The sequence below is a fragment of the Emys orbicularis genome, chromosome 3 (genome assembly GCF_028017835.1).
Source record: "Emys orbicularis isolate rEmyOrb1 chromosome 3, rEmyOrb1.hap1, whole genome shotgun sequence".
In the NCBI taxonomy this organism is placed as follows: Eukaryota; Metazoa; Chordata; order Testudines; family Emydidae; genus Emys; species Emys orbicularis.
The window spans coordinates 70115521-70131256 of NC_088685.1; the positions used below are offsets into that span (position 1 = coordinate 70115521).

The 15736-nt window shown below is 41.6% G+C and overlaps 1 protein-coding gene across 1 annotated transcript in view; it reads left to right on the top strand.

The window, feature by feature from the left end:
* The first annotated feature begins 1809 nt into the window (after positions 1 to 1809).
* Positions 1810 to 15736, top strand: part of ZNF292 (zinc finger protein 292) — a 61851-nt gene continuing 47924 nt past the window's right edge. Inside the window, exon 1 of the mRNA XM_065401580.1 lies at positions 1810 to 1977. Coding sequence (XP_065257652.1) covers positions 1816 to 1977 — 162 coding nt within the window. The 5' untranslated portion in view covers positions 1810 to 1815. The remainder of the gene's footprint in view (positions 1978 to 15736) is intronic.

The following is a 15736-nucleotide window of genomic DNA, read 5'->3' on the forward strand; positions in this document are numbered from 1 at the left end:
GTCGCCAAACTGGCACAGTGCTTGGCCAAGATCAGCCTATGAGTGAACAACAGCTTGGTGAGCATAGGGAAACACTTTGAGGGGCTTGTAGATACAGAGCAGTCTCCTTGGGTTGAAAATACATACCCATAATTGGTTAAATCAATCCACAGTTTAGGTGTGTTCCTGAATTCCTTGCTGACAAATAGCAGCACCTGTGAGTAACACCATCCCTACCATCTCTGGTTGGATAGTAGGTTTCATCACTTCCTGACAGATGGTGACCAGACTTCAGTAATACACACCTTCATCACCTCCTGAATGAAATACACCAATGCAACATCCACAGACACAAAGCCATCAGCTCTTAGGAAACTCCAACACAGCAGCACATCTCCTCCGCAGCATGGATTACTAGGAGAAAATTAACCCTGCCCTTGCCTCTTTATACTGGCTTCCCATAGGATATCAAGTCAAATTCAAGGTCTCAGTCCTTATCTTCAAGGTACTTAATGGGCTGGAGCCAGGATACCTAAAAGATCTCCTGAGATGAGAACTGTGGTCAACAACTCCACTTCTAAGGCACACTGGAGCTGATCACCATAATGGTAATGCTCATTGATGCAGGAGATGGTACTTTTTTGGGAGCTGACTCAAGGCTGTGGAATGAACTTCCACAGGATATAACAACCAACTCACAGGGCTGTTCTAAGTAAGACGTGTGTTTTTCGCCTTCAATAATAAAACACATATAACACAGCAGTGATAAACTAGATAAATACAAAATATTTAAAATAAACCCACAAAATTCTCCCCCGTGGACAGAAAAGAGAGTCACACATAACAAAAGTTAGTCATGTCACCCAGCGCAGTTCGGAGGGTGCCCAGTTACCACACTCAGGGCCGGCTCCAGGGTTTTGGCCGCCCCAAGCAGCCCCCCCCCCCAAAAAAAAGCCGCAATCGCGATCTGCGGCAGCAATTCGGCGGGAGGTCCTTCGCTCCGAGCGGGAGTGAGGGACCGTCTGCCGAATTGCTGCCGAATAGCTGGACATGCCGCCCCTCTCCAGAGCGGCCGCCCCAAGCACCTGCTTGCCAGGCTGGTGCCTGGAGCCGGCCCTGACCACATTGGTGAAGACAGCATAAGTAGCAGAATAGAATAGAAAGACCATGATGAAGCCTGTTTAGGGAGACTGCAAAGAAATCGGTTATTGAGCACCCTAGAACAAAGGAAGAATAGACAGATGGGGGTTGTCTTGACAGGCTGCAAAGAAATCTTATCGGCCTCCCTTTCCTACCCTTCGCTGTGGAGCCTGGGGGGAGGCAGCCGTTCAGAGCCAGGGAGCCCTTGAGTCCAGCTTCATTTGTTTTATGCCTCCCACATGGCAGTGGTGCCAGGAATGGCACTGAGGTTTCCTGGCCCCTCTGACCCCCAGCCTCTAGGCCAAGCTGCTCTGAAACGGGAGGGAGGCTCCACAGCAGCCTAGATCAGCGCCAGGCTCCTACCCCCCAGCACGTCACGTGACCCAGAGCACTGCAAAGGCAACCAGACAGGACTGAGCTTCGTCTTCTCTATTTGCCGCCAAAAGGCCATCGGAGAAGGATCACGTGGCGGCGACGCAGCTCCTGTCCCATGGGCGCGCGCCATCGCGTCATGTGACACAATGGCCACTCCTCCCAACCAAAGCCTTCGGCAGTGGGCGAGGGAGCGCGCGCTCCCGCCTCTCCTCCGCACGTGACCCCTCCCCGGAACGTGGCATTGTGTAATCACGTGACCTGAGCGGCGAAGGACGGGGACGAGGGAGGGGGGTTGCGTACGCGACGGAGCGGGGTGCGAAGATGGCGGATGAGGAGGCCGAGCAGGAGAGCGGTAACCTCGGCGGCGGCCTTCTGGAGCTGCAGCGCCTGCGGGAGCGGCTGCTGGAGCTGGAGAGCGGGCTCCGGGAGAGCGCGGAGCCGGCCGTGGAGGCGGCCACCGAGTACTGTCAGCAGCTGTGCCAGGTCAGGCCGCCTCCCGCCCTCTCCCCCCCCCCTTCGTGTGTGTGTGTGTGTGTGTGTGTGTGTGTGTGTGTGTGTGAGAGAGAGAGCGGGGGGCGGGAGCAGCGCCGCCCCCGCCGCGCGCGGGAGGAAGCAGCAGCTCGGCGGCGGTTAGTCCCGCTCGGAGTTGGTTGGCCCCGGCTGGCGCGGGCCGGGGCCATGGTGCAGCGGGGAGGCTGCCGCTCATTGTAGGCTCGGATTAGGCGGCCCGCCCCCCGCGCTGGGAGCTGCTCCCGGCCCGTAATCCCTCCCCTCGCCCGCCCGCGTCTCGCGGTCTCTGGGCCCCTTTGTTGTGCTTTGCGGGCTGGTGTCGCCTCGGCTCTGAAGGGCCTTTGTTCCTGGCGGCGGCGCTAGCGGCCCTGGGAGTAGGGCGGTGAGGGCCCCCCCGCCCCCGGGCAGGGCTCGCGAGCCTGGGGGAGGAGCTGAGATTCCGTTCATTGGCCCTGTTTACACTCCGCGCGCGCTCCGGAGTGCGGGGTGGCCGTGCGGAGAGTCCGGCACCGCCCTGGGGCTTCCGTTATTGTCCGCCGCCGCTGGGTCTGCCCCGCCCGGGGGAGAAGGGTGCGCTTGGCCTCCTGTGAGGCGAGGGGGCTGCGCTGCTCCCCTCCTTCCTCACGCCCAACGGAATCAGTTTGCAGTGACGGGCTGGGGGACTGTCGGAGCCCCGTTGTCAGTATCACTATCGCTATCTAATTGGTGCAGGAAAAGCATTTCCCGTGGCATAACTCTATAGTTATAATAGTCCCCTATCTCCTCCTGTAAGACAACGTAAATCATACTGAATAGTTCACTTTTCTTCTGTCCCTTCTCAACTAAGGAGTAAAAAATGTTTGTTCAGTTTAGAAACAATAAAATGTTTCTAAACTGTTAGACACCAGAAACCTACAAAAAATACTTGTCTGCAGAATTCTTGCAGGATAAAGAACTTCCAGTTCCAGCGAGAGCTTTTTACATACACAGCCCCATCCACCATAGTGTGTGTAAATTCCTAAACTAGGTCTCCTCTGCCCTGCAAAAATTGCACGTGTTTTCTTTGCTTTTTTTCCCTACTCTTTTTAACATCTTAATATCAGGTATCACTGGAAGATATAAAGAGATATATTTTAAAGTTAACTGCTCCTACTACTAAAAGGTTGCATCAGTTGTGATGGCCCTACAGAGGGCATGGATCAGATTCATAATGCCAGTGGGTGAAAAGCACTATGATTCAATGTTACTTTAAACAATTAAATTCGAAGATACTGAAGTCTTTGCAAGTGCCAAAGAAACAAATAGATTTTGTTTTTTAAATCTGTAACATAGCTTTTCACCAGCTAAGCAATACATTTCCCATCTCTTTATCTACCCTTGAACCCTAAACATGTAGTGCCCACAATCTTGCTGATGCCTAAATGTGTAGTGCTCTCTGTTATGGAGTTACTTCATAGTAATGGTTATGGTTCAAATTGTAAGTTTGGCTATATACATTGGGTGACAGTGGTTGTTAATGCTGTTGTAGAAAGTCTACATCACTGGAAGTCTCCCCATGGAATCCATATTTTTAGTGATACTTCAAAGCCAACTTCTACCTTGATTTTTAAAGATAGTTGGTTATTTGTATATGCAAAAAAATTAGAAAATTTGCATATTCAAAACTTGCAACCTTAATTCTATGCAAAGTCTGAAAAGCAGTGCTGAAGAAATGTATTGGCTATCACAGTACAATTTACTACGCATGGAAAATGCAAGAGAATGTCAAGATTAAAAACTATAATATGAAAACTTTTGTTGTGTTTTGTTAGATAGCAACAGTTGAATTTGAACAACCAGGCAGAGTTGAACAGATGCATAGATAATGTCAGTCTTTATGAGGCGGGTAGCACTAATTGTGATTAACTATAACAAGCTTAAGAAATTGTAGGTGTTAGAACACCACTTGAGAAATAAATGTACCTTTACGCTTCTTAGAGTAAAGTGTAGCTATAAAATGTGCATTAGTTCATCAGTAGATTCTGAAGTTCCAAGCCGAATAAGGGATTTAGCCACTCAAGTTGTGTTAACTTCAGTAGAAGTTGATTAGCTAATCCCTTAGCTAATTTTAAAATTCCATTCTGGTATACACCGTTCAGGTGTTGTAAGTCTTAAAAATACGTTTGCTTGTTCCTGGTAAAAATAGGATAGCTTTATTCCAGAGTTGTTTACTTATCCTGTAAGAGTGAAACAAAGTGTAAATTCGGTTTTGTTGTAGTTTCATACAGTTTTCATTATACATGTAAGGTAAACATTTTTGTGTATTCAATTTTCATTGTTGCATAGACTTTACATGTTTTAATCATTCTTAGAAAAACATACATGGGATATTAGGCTGTACCTTATTATTCTGCATAGTTCCCAGAAAAGTGCACTATCTTATCTTATATTATCACTGTACAGCTGGTGTAATGGGATTCAGTTTTACTCTCATTGATTCCATATCAACATTTGTTCAAATTGCATGTAAAGTGACTTTCTTAATTGCAACTCAGTGTCTAAAAGACATGCTGTATTTCTTTGGCTTCTGAATAATCACCTGTAACAAAGATACTGAAATCAAGATTTAGTAATGGACTTGAAAGACAGACTAGGTATTTGCTTTCTAAGAACTAAACCTAATAGCCAGAGGCCTAGTCTCAACAGGCTGTTACATGTGGAAGTCCAACTGTAACCACAGTTTCTGAGAAGAGGTGGGTGTACTGGGTTACCTACCAAGTTACTGCCTCTGCCTATGGCTCACGGGCTCCATCTTTCATGTCTGTCTCTGGCTAGTAGTTACTTGAGGGGCTTCAAATTTAAACATCTCTCTCTGAGCCTGTGGGTTGATGGATAGGAAAGCTGTTTCTACTTCTCCAGCTTCTCCTTTTAGGAACATAGGAATTGCCATATCACATCAAGCCAGTGGTCCTTCTAGTCCAATATCATGTGTCTGGCAGTAGCCAGTGCCAGGTTATTTAGAAGAAGGTGTAAGAAAACTTATGGAACAACCAGGCTACAGGGAAGATTTTTCTAATCTTTGACAATTAGAGGCTGACTTATGCTCTTCTTATGAAATGAAACTGTAGATGTTTTCATCCATATAAATATGCTTATTTTATCCTCTAGTTGGATCTACTTCCAGGTACAGTGTATGCCTCTGTTGCTGGTCATACACTTCACAAGCACCAGGAAAGTTATACTGACAAGATCTTGTCCTCTCACTGCTGCCTGCAGGGTCTGAATATTAGTAGTGAAAGTGACTAGTCCCTTGTCACTTACACTAAGCAAACTACTCAAGCAGTTTGGTAAAGCTATGACCAGCAGCAGAGGCCCTAGAGCAGTGGTTCCCAAACTTTAACAACCCGTGAACCCCTTTCACTAAAATGTCAAGTGTCGCAAACCCCCTCCTAAAAATGAATATTTCCAGGGATTTTCTCCTTTACCTGAATACAAATTTTAAAAGCAGTGATTTTGGACATTTGTTTTTATGACATGCTTATTTACACACTATTTATTATTATTATTATTATAATTATTTATCATTACAGTATTTTTATTACATTATGAAAACAGCAATACTCTTCCAAGATCTCACTTTCGTAGCTTGTATCGCTTTGAATAAGCCTGTTATAAGACAAGGCTCCTATGTTTCATCAAGGAGCATCAGATGTGAAACAGCTTGAAGGTATTTAAGAAGCCAACTCAGAGTTCCTCCTACACAAGTATTCAGGTCTTGAGCAGTCTAGGCAAACAATGCACATTACAACAAAGCTTAAACTTGTTCTTCATAATAATTTTAAAAACAATACTGTCTATTTAATTTTAAAAAATCCACCTCCCTTTCCATTTCTTATAAGAAGTCTTGAAGTTTAAATCTCCTCAGTGTGATAGATATGCTTGCTTTGATCTGCTTAGCTCTTGGAAGTCCAGGGGCTCTGGGCTGCTGTCCTCGTGCTGCCCGCGATCCCTAGGGACAGCTCTGTCTGCCATTAGGGAATTTTTTTCCGAGAACCCCCTGTATCATTTCATGAACCCCCAGGGGTTCACGAACCCCATTTTGGGAACCACTGCCCTAGAGTGATCTGTATGCAGACTCAGGAAGACAGATCTGTATTGGTTCACTTTTTTGAAGGTTATCTTCAATGACAAGAAATGTATTTATTTTTTAATGAAAAAGATTCTGAAGTAACTGATGGTTTAAAATGGACAACTCTCCAGAGAAACTGTCCTCCTTGCCACTGATTAATATTTTAAAACTTTGATTTGATAATTTTGATAATACTTAGTTTAAAAAAAATTCAACTCACTCTCCTGTAACGGTGTAGAGCCAATACAGCACTGACCAGACTGCCAGAGCTCTACGCCAAACCCTTACATATTGCATAATAACTACTATAATCTCTTCCTCTTAGGCATTGACTACTGTAACCTTGCATCCATTAAGTCAGTTGAAAATAGGGCTGCCATATCCTCTCTTCCAACTGTTTGCTTTGTGACACCTTCCTCCTCTCATCCATCTGCTGATTCCTTCCTACTGCATCAGATATAAATTTCTTGTCCTTACTTTTAATGTCCTTCGCTGTTTAGCTACACTCTACCTATCAGGCTTTTTATTGCCTTCACTCTACTAATAGCCAGCCTTAATCTCATACTTCTCCTACACCTTATTTCTCCTATGTTGCCCCTTTTGTGTGGTATAAAGCTCCTTCAGATCTCTTGTAAGAGTCTCTTCTGCTGCTCTGCCTACAGAACATTGCCAGCTGTTAACAGCTCAGCAAATAGGGAGCTAAATTGTGTATAGTCAGTCTCTGAAAACTTGCTGCATACCCACATCTTTTTATCCCGTCTACCTATTGTGTCTTGTGTCAGTGGCTTTGTTTATATTGGGAAAATGCATTTTTAGAAAACATTAACCAAAAACATATAACTAGTAAAATGCTAATGATTTTCTCTTTAGTGTGGACAAGAACAATCATTTTTTGTAAAGTTAGCTAGTTGTGATTACCCTGAGAGGCTCCCTAGCGTTGATAGCATAGTTGCAAAATCATTAAAGTAGGATTGGAAGAGCCAGTGAATGAGATTTTTTAAGTATAGTTAGTCAGAAAAAGACCTGTTAATATAATGTGCTTTTCCAACATATCTGCTCCCTTTGTGTATTTTGAGTCATATCTGCTTGCTTTAAAACAGGGGTCGGCAACCTTTCAGAAGTGGTGTGCCGAGTCTTCATTTATTCACTCTAATTTAAGGTTTCACGTGCCAGTAATACATTTTAACATTTTTAGAAGGTCTCTTTCTATAAGTCTATAATATATAACTAAACTATTGTTGTATGTAAAGTAAATACGGTTTTTAAAATGTTTAAGAAGCTTCATTTAAAATTAAATTAAAATGCAGAGCCCCCCGGACTGGTGGCCAGGACCCGGGCAGTGTGAGTGCCACTGAAAATCAGCTCGCGTGCCGCCTTCGGCACACGTGCCATAGGTTGCCTACCCCTGCTTTAAAACAATAACTTTAGATATTAGTAGACTACAGTTGTGCCTCGAGGTCTCGGTCAGGGACTGGGAACCCACTGTGCTAGGTACTGTATAAACCCATAACAGAGCATCCCTGTCCCAAGGATTTACAAATCTAGGTTAGATCTTGATTATACTGGGAAAATGCATCAGGTTAGAAAAACATGTTAGCTGGTCAGGGTTAACCACAGCTAGCTAGCATGACCTTAAATATTACTGGCCTTGTTCACACTAACAATAATGTTTAACATGCTCTTTTGGAACTGGTCCCTGATTGGGACCACTAGGCAGTACTACAATATTATTTGTAATAAAGACTTGAATTATTAAAGTAAACAAATGTGACTTGGAATAACTACACACACGGAGCAAGATTTGTTAAGTAAGAACATGCTGCTGACCATAACTAAAAAAGACCCCCATTAAGTTGCTATTCTAATCATACTTTAATGTCTTTCCATTATGCTATCAAATCTGTTTCTGCCTTTAATGGCGATTTGTTGTTCAAATGTATATATGTCAGCATTCACAAAAAGTATCCTCAAGTTTTGCTATACCTAATAGTTTATCCATACATTTCTTACATAAGCTATACATTTATCTAAATATGCTATGCCATACTAAGGCAAGACTTGCACTTGACCTCCATCTGATCTTCCTTATGCCAGGTAGATTTTTTGTGGCTTACTGGCATTGTTTTCCAGTTATTTGCAAACTTATCCACCAGGAACAGACTAAAATAACATTTCACATCTGGCCCAGAACAATCCAAATAACCTTTTTGGCTAGTGCCCAATGCCTAACTGATAGCATTCTCTTCCTATCCTCCTCAGTATTCTGCCTCTCCGTACAAACAAAAGTTCAGTTCTGCCGCACTGCTCTTTCTTGGGCGGGGGGGAATCAAGCACTCCAATTCTACATGAAACATCCAAGCATTGCTTCTGTGAAACCGGGATCACCTATAGGAGTCCATATATTATAACATCACGATTCCTCAGACTGGTATCAGTGGTGTAAACATTCATGGATGCCCGTGTGACAGACTGGGGAGCACAGATAGCCCACACAAACCTATCAGGGGAAATGGTCTGCCCCAGGAAGGAGGATGAAAGTGAACTGTTTGAAATTTAGAGCTATCTGGGAAAACAATATCTTGGTTAAACTAATTGAAAACTCAAGAAGGTGAGACAGTTGGACAACAATAGTCTACATAAATTGAGGTTGAGGTAGGATACTCGAAGCACAGATCTTGAAACAAAAGCTGTCTCTCTGAAAATGGGCCGAACAACGGAAGTTCTTGGTAAACTGTAAATTCTTTGGGTAAAGACTGCGTTTTATACAGTATCTAGCACACTGGGGCCCTGATTTTGATTGGAACTTCTGAGCACCATTGTAATACAAATAAATAATAGCTGTTTACATATAGGGCAAACTCAACATTTCAGTCCGGTGGCAGTCAACATGCGTTTTCCCTCAAGAGTGGGAAGAGAATCAGCAAATGAGCACAGATCAATTTGCCTCAATCAACAATAAATAACCAGATTTTTACATGTCAGATTATGGGAAAAGAAAGCATGGAAAACATACATTAACATTTAAATGTTGTGACCACCTAGTGCATTCCTTCCCCCTTCCTGATCAGGTAGCCTAAAAAATCAAGCTGGATGGAATCAGAATATTTCTGTGATAATGCCTTGTAAGCTTTTTGTTCGTCTGACTCTTAAAGATGTCAGCTCGCTTCCTTGGATTCTACGTTCTTGACAGTGGCATAGCTGTGTTGCTGTAAGGTCTCTAATGTAGACATAACCTAAAACAGTGGTCAAACTCCATCTGCAAACTGAAGTCCCAGTTAGCAGCTAGAACTTGACTTTAGTGGAACCAACCTTTGAACCAATGTCTACCATTTCCCTGTTACGTTTTTGGCCATTGTATGTTAAGAGTAGTTGAAGTTAATACACTATCCATCAAAGAACCGTTATGTGGCTTTTTGTTTCCTCACAAAGTGGTCAGACTCTATCCAAACTCCTCTTCAAGTTTTCTTCTCTTATCACATTAATAAAGACCTCTCCTTAACACCTTTATTTCTGTAGCGCTCTGACCCTAAGTGTTCAAAATACATTGCCTGGATGTGAGAGGAATTATCAGTAGGGCTGTCAAGCAATTAACAAAATTGCGATTGCACAATTTAAAAAATTAATCGCGTTTAATTGCACTGTTAAACAATAATAGAATACCAATATTATTTAAATATTTTTGGATGTTTTCTACCTTTTCAAATATATTGATTTCAATTACAACACAGAATACAAAGTGTACAGTGCTCACTTTATATTTATTTTAATTACAAGTATTTGCACTGTAAAAAAACAAAAGAATAGTATTTTTCAATTCACCTAATACAAGTACTATAGTGCAATCTCTTTATCATGAAAGTTGAACTTACAAATGTAGAATTATGCTTTAAAAAAAACTGCCTTCAAAAATAAAACTGTAAAATTTTAGAGTCTGCAAGTCCACTCAGTCCTACTTCTTGTTCAGCCAATCGCTCAGAAAAACAAGTTTTTTTTACATTTACGGGAGATAATGCTGCCCACTTATTTACAATGTCACCTGAAAGTGAGAACAGGCATTTGCATGGCACTTTTGTAGCCCGCATTGCAAGATATTTACGTGCCAGATGCGCTAAAGATTCAGATGTCCCTTCATGCTTCAACCACTATTTCAGGGGACAAGCATCCATGCTGATGATGGGTTCTGCTCGATAACAATCCAAAGCAGTGCAGACTGACGCATGAAATACATGGCAGAATGTATTTTACCTGTATTGCAGGTAAAACAGCAAGGAGACATGCCGTTCTCCCCCAGTGACTAATGTAATTTTAATGCCATTTTTTTTTTAAAATGCGCATCATCAGCATGGAAGCATGTCCTCTGGAATGGTGGCCGAAGCACAAAGGGGCATACGAATGTTTAGCATATCTGGCACGTAAATACCTTGCAATGCCGGCTACAAAACTTAGGGGAGCAGGGAGCTGATGGGGGGGGGGGAGGGGAGGGGAGGAGGGCTGCCGGTCCACCCTGGTTCCAAGCCCCCACGCGCTAGCGTCAACGGGCTACTCTTCCTGCAAGCAGTGGACAAAGCAGGCGGCTGCCAAGCAACGTTATAAGGGAGCATTGCACAACTTTTAACAAGCCTGTTCCCTAATTGATCAGCAATGAAACAACGTTAACCAGGACGACTTTAAGTGAGGAGTTACTGTACACTTTGATTTCAGTTACAACACAGAATACAATATATATGAAAATGTAGAAAAACATCCAAAAATATTTAATTTCAATTGGTATTCCTTTAACAGTGAGATTAAAACTGCGATTAATTGCGATTAATTTTTTTGAGTTAATCGTGTGGGTTAACTGCGATTAATTGACCGCCCTAATTATCAGACATTACTTGGCAGAACAAAAGCATTTAGAAACATATATTTGCAGCATATGCAGAAAAGTAAAAAGACAACGAGACACAAAATGCTATCCTATTAAGATTGGTCTGAGCCATTGTTATTGGAGCATACAGGAAATCAGGTAAAATTTACTACTGCAGTCTTACTCAAGATCCATTTCAGCTTCATGGGCAAAGAAAATAGAGCACTGTGTGGTAAATGGGCAGAGAATTTGGGTAATGACCTTTTTGTTTGTTTTCACCAAAAAGGTTTATAGCAATTAGATGTCTAACATAGTGAATGCCAGTGAAAATGAGGTATAGGATCAGAGGCTAAAATAGAGCAAGAACAAGTTTAAAAATTACTTAGACAAGTTAGATGTCTTTCAAGTAAATAGGACCTGATGAAATACATCCTAGGATGCTCAAGGAGTTGACTGAGGAGATAGCTGAGCCATTAGCAATTATCTTTGAAAAGTCATGGAAGATGGGAGAGATTCCAGAGGACTGGAAAAGGGCAAATATAGTGCCAAACTATTAAAAAAGGATATAAGAACAACCTGGGGAAATACTAACCAGTCAGCTTAACTTCAGTACCTGGAAAGATAATGGAGCAAATAATTAAGCAATCAGTTTGCAAACACTTAGAAGATAATAAGTTGATAAGTACCAGTCAGCATGGATTTGTCAAGAACAAATCATGTCAAACCAACCTAATGGCTTTATTTGACAGGGTAACAAGCCTGATGGATGGGGGGTAAGTGGTAGATATGGTATATCTTGACTTTAGTAAGGTTTTTGATACTGTCTCGCATGACCTTCTCATAAACAAACTAGGGAAATGCAACCTAGATGGAGCTACCTATAAGGTAGGTGCATAACTGGTTGGGAAAATGTTTCCAGAAAGTACTTACCAGTGGTTCTCAGTCAAGCTGGAAGGGCATATTGAGTGGGGTCCCGCAGAGATCAGTTCTGGGTCTGGTTCTTTTCAGTATCTTTATGCCATTATCTAAATCATTGATGGAGAGTACACTTATAAAGTTTGTGGGAGATATCAAGCTGGGAGGGGTTGCAAGTGCTTTGGAGGATAGAATTAAAATTCTAAATGATCTGAACAAACTGGAGAAATGGTCTAAAGTATATAGGATGAAATTCAATAGGACAAATGCAAAGTACTCCACTTAGGAAGGAAGGATCACATGCACACATACAAAATGGGAAATGACTGCCTAGGAAGGAGTACTGCAGAAAGGTATCTGAAGGTCATAGTGGATCACAAGCTAAATATGAATCAAGAGTAACACTGTTGCAAAAAAAAAAAAAAAAAAAAAAAAAAAAGAATATCCTTCTGGAATGTATTAGCAGGAGTGTTGTAAGCAAGACATGAGACAGGGGTTGGCAACCTTTCAGAAGTGGTGTGCGGAGTCTTCATTTATTCACTCTAATTTAAGGTTTCGCATGCCAGTAATACATTTTAACGTTTTTAGAAGGTCTCTTTCTATAAGTCTATTATATATAACTAAACTATTGTTGTATGTAAAGTAAATAAGGTTTTTTAAATGTTTAAGAAGCTTCATTTAAAATTAAATTAAAATGCAGAGCCCCCCGGACCGGTGGCCAGGACCTGGGCAGTGTGAGTGCCACTGAAAATCAGCTCGCGTGCCGCCTTCGGCACGCGTGCCATAGGTTGCCTATCCCTGACATGAGAAGTAGTTTTTCCACTCTACTCCACCCTGTTTAGGCTTCAACTGGAGAATAGTGTCCATTTAAGGGCACCACATTTCAGGAAAGATGTGAACAATTGAGAAAGTCTAGAGGAGAGCAGCCAAAGATGATTAAAGGTCTAGAAAACATGACGTATGAAAGAAGATTGAAAATAATGGTTTAGTCTGGAGAAAAGAAGATTGGGTTGGGGGGCATGATAACAGTTTTCAAGTACATAGAATGTTGCTACAAGGAGAAGGGAGGAAAAATTGTTCTCTTTAACTTCTGAGGATCGGACAAGAAGCAATGGGCTTAAATTGCAGCAAGGACAATTTACGTGGGACATTAGGAAAAACTTCCCAACTATCAGGGTGTTTAAACATGGCAATAAATTGCCTAAGGCAGTTGTGGAATCTCCATCATTGGAGATCTTTAAGAGCAGGTTAGACAACCAGTGATCAGGGATGATCTAGCTAATACTTACCCCTGCCTTGAGTGCAGGGGACTGAACTAGATGACTTCTTGAGGTCCCTTCCAGTCCTACAATTCTATGATTCCTCCACTTCTTTCCTAAGGCATTTTTAACTCAGTGTCTTGTTTGTGGATGTAGGTTCTCGTCACTAGGTTCTGCAGTCTCTTCATTTCTTCTCATTCTTTTCTCTCTGTCCCCACAACTCTGTGTCCTAGAAGTTATATTTCTGGTTTGATGGATTTCCTGTGTGTGAGAGTGACAATTCCTTGTCAGTCGGGAGAACCATTTCTTTGTTAGCATTAATGGTTAGTCTTGCTTGATTATTTAAATCGGTCAATCTGGGCTTGGCACAGTCTCTTGCCCTCATAGGAAGATTCATTTAATGCCAAAAGCTTCTGGCAGAGCTGCTTCCATGACTGCTAATGGGTGTGGCTGCATGAAGTCGTCTTTGATTGTTGGTCTAATGGATTTACTATGATGAAAACTTTAATTTACTGGAACAAAATTATCCTATGTGAGATGTTTCAGCGACAGGCAGCACTCCACATTCATTCAACCTTTCAGAAACCCACCCCTGCACTTAACACTGTTCTGTCCTCTATGTTGCAGGCAGCAGTTGTATTCTTGTAAAAATCACTTTGTAGTACTTATAGTACCAAAAGAATGATATGGGCTTGAGGGGAAAGTGTCATCTAAGAATGGAATCAAATAGGACTTTTTTGACTCATTATGCTTCAAAGCGATGGAGAGAATCAAGAGAGTATGATGAATAGACAAATCTTAAAACAAGTATACTACTTCCCAAAAGTGTTTGGCAAATTCAAAAATATATTTAGAGTTCCTAATGATTAAAGTAAATTAAAATAGATTAGGGCTTCTCAGTTCTTGTGGTCACTATCTGATCTCAGTGCTGTGTGTAGACAAGCTTTGTGTTATCTGGTGATGACAGGGTGCAGCATCCGGAAGGGGAGAGAAGAAATGTATCACCATGCAAATTCATAGACCAGTAGAAGTGTGTGTGCGCATGTGCAGGGTTGAGCTGATGAGAAGCAAAAGAATCTTGTAGGGGGGAAAAGGGGGAATATTCCATGGAAAATTTTGAAATGCCCTATGTAACTTCCCATATGCCAGAGATTTTAAAGTATGGTGTTATCCTGAAAAGTGATCTCTTCTTACAAATATAAAAAAAACAAAACCAAAGTGGTTCCATGTTCATTCTTATTGATTAAAAACTTGCAAGTGAAATTGTCATCTTCTCACTGTCAACGCTGTAGCCTCAAGCTGGGTTCTTTCCATCTTGTACATCACCAACCATAATAAAGGTTTGCAGGCTCAATTATGTCCTTTAGTGACACCTTACCTTACAACCTCACTGTCTTCAGATTATGCTTTTTTTTATGTTGCTTTCTATGCAACCATCATACTGTAACTACTGATGGAATGTTGCAAAATGACAATATCCCTGTGTCACATATATTTGCTTTTTAAAGGAAGGAACTGAGACACAGAGAAAGTGATTTGCCTAAGCTACATAGTGAGTGAGTCAGTGACAGAGGGCTCCTGGATCCCAAGAGATCAAGGTGCTATTACCTATTGTATGTGTTAATAAATGGACCATGTTTATTACTAACAATTGGGTGAATCTTTTGCTGATGGAAGAGGTTATAAACTAGATTCAGATAACTGACAAGGTTAGGGGAGATTATTTAAATTTAAGTGTTGGGGAAGCTGATAGATTATAGTTCATAGTTAGACAAGGACCACTTCTTGGTGTCTAATACAAAGAGTCTCTTCCTCTAGTAAAGGATAGAGGAGAAATTACAACTGAACTAGATGGGAAGGTTCAGATCATGGGAAAACTCCAGAAAAAACTTGGTTTTAGAGTAGAGCTAAACAAAAATAGGAACACATCCAAGAAAACTGACAATTCAACTAAACCAATTCAAGATGCTCAAGCAAAAATAGGTGAAATAGATTGGCAGTGGATGAATTTAACATAATAGGTATTTCTGAAACATGGTAGAATTTCAAAAATCAATGAGATACTGTAACAGCTGGCTACAAACTACACAGAAGGGAAGATTAGGAAATAAGACTAGTGAGATGAAAACTTGAGACGAGAGATCCCTACAGTCGGAGTGGTATGGATTCCAATTCCAAAGCATAAAGATACCAATATGTTTACGCTACTGAACTGATCAGGAAAAAAGATACTGAAAGTTAAGGAGATCAGAAGCACCTAAGTCTAACAATGCATGACTTCAGCTACTCATTTTTAAACAGAGAATGTTGCAACACTATGAGGTTTAGGGAAGCAGGTTCTCGACGCTTTAAAAAATTGCTGCTTAGAATAGTTAATTCTTGAGGATGCAGAAAAATTTCTTTGTCCTACTTCATGCAAGATTAGATTCAAGAAGTAACTCTAATTGGATCACCTAAGTAGTAATAGAGAGTGCAATATGACTCTGTTCAACAACGTCGGAGATGAATGGTACAAAAAACAAGTGCTATGACACTCAAGTTCAGAAAGGGGGATTTAAGCAAAACTCCTGCCTTGTATTCCCGACCAGCCTCAACCTAGACACTATAAATTCTCTTAAACCC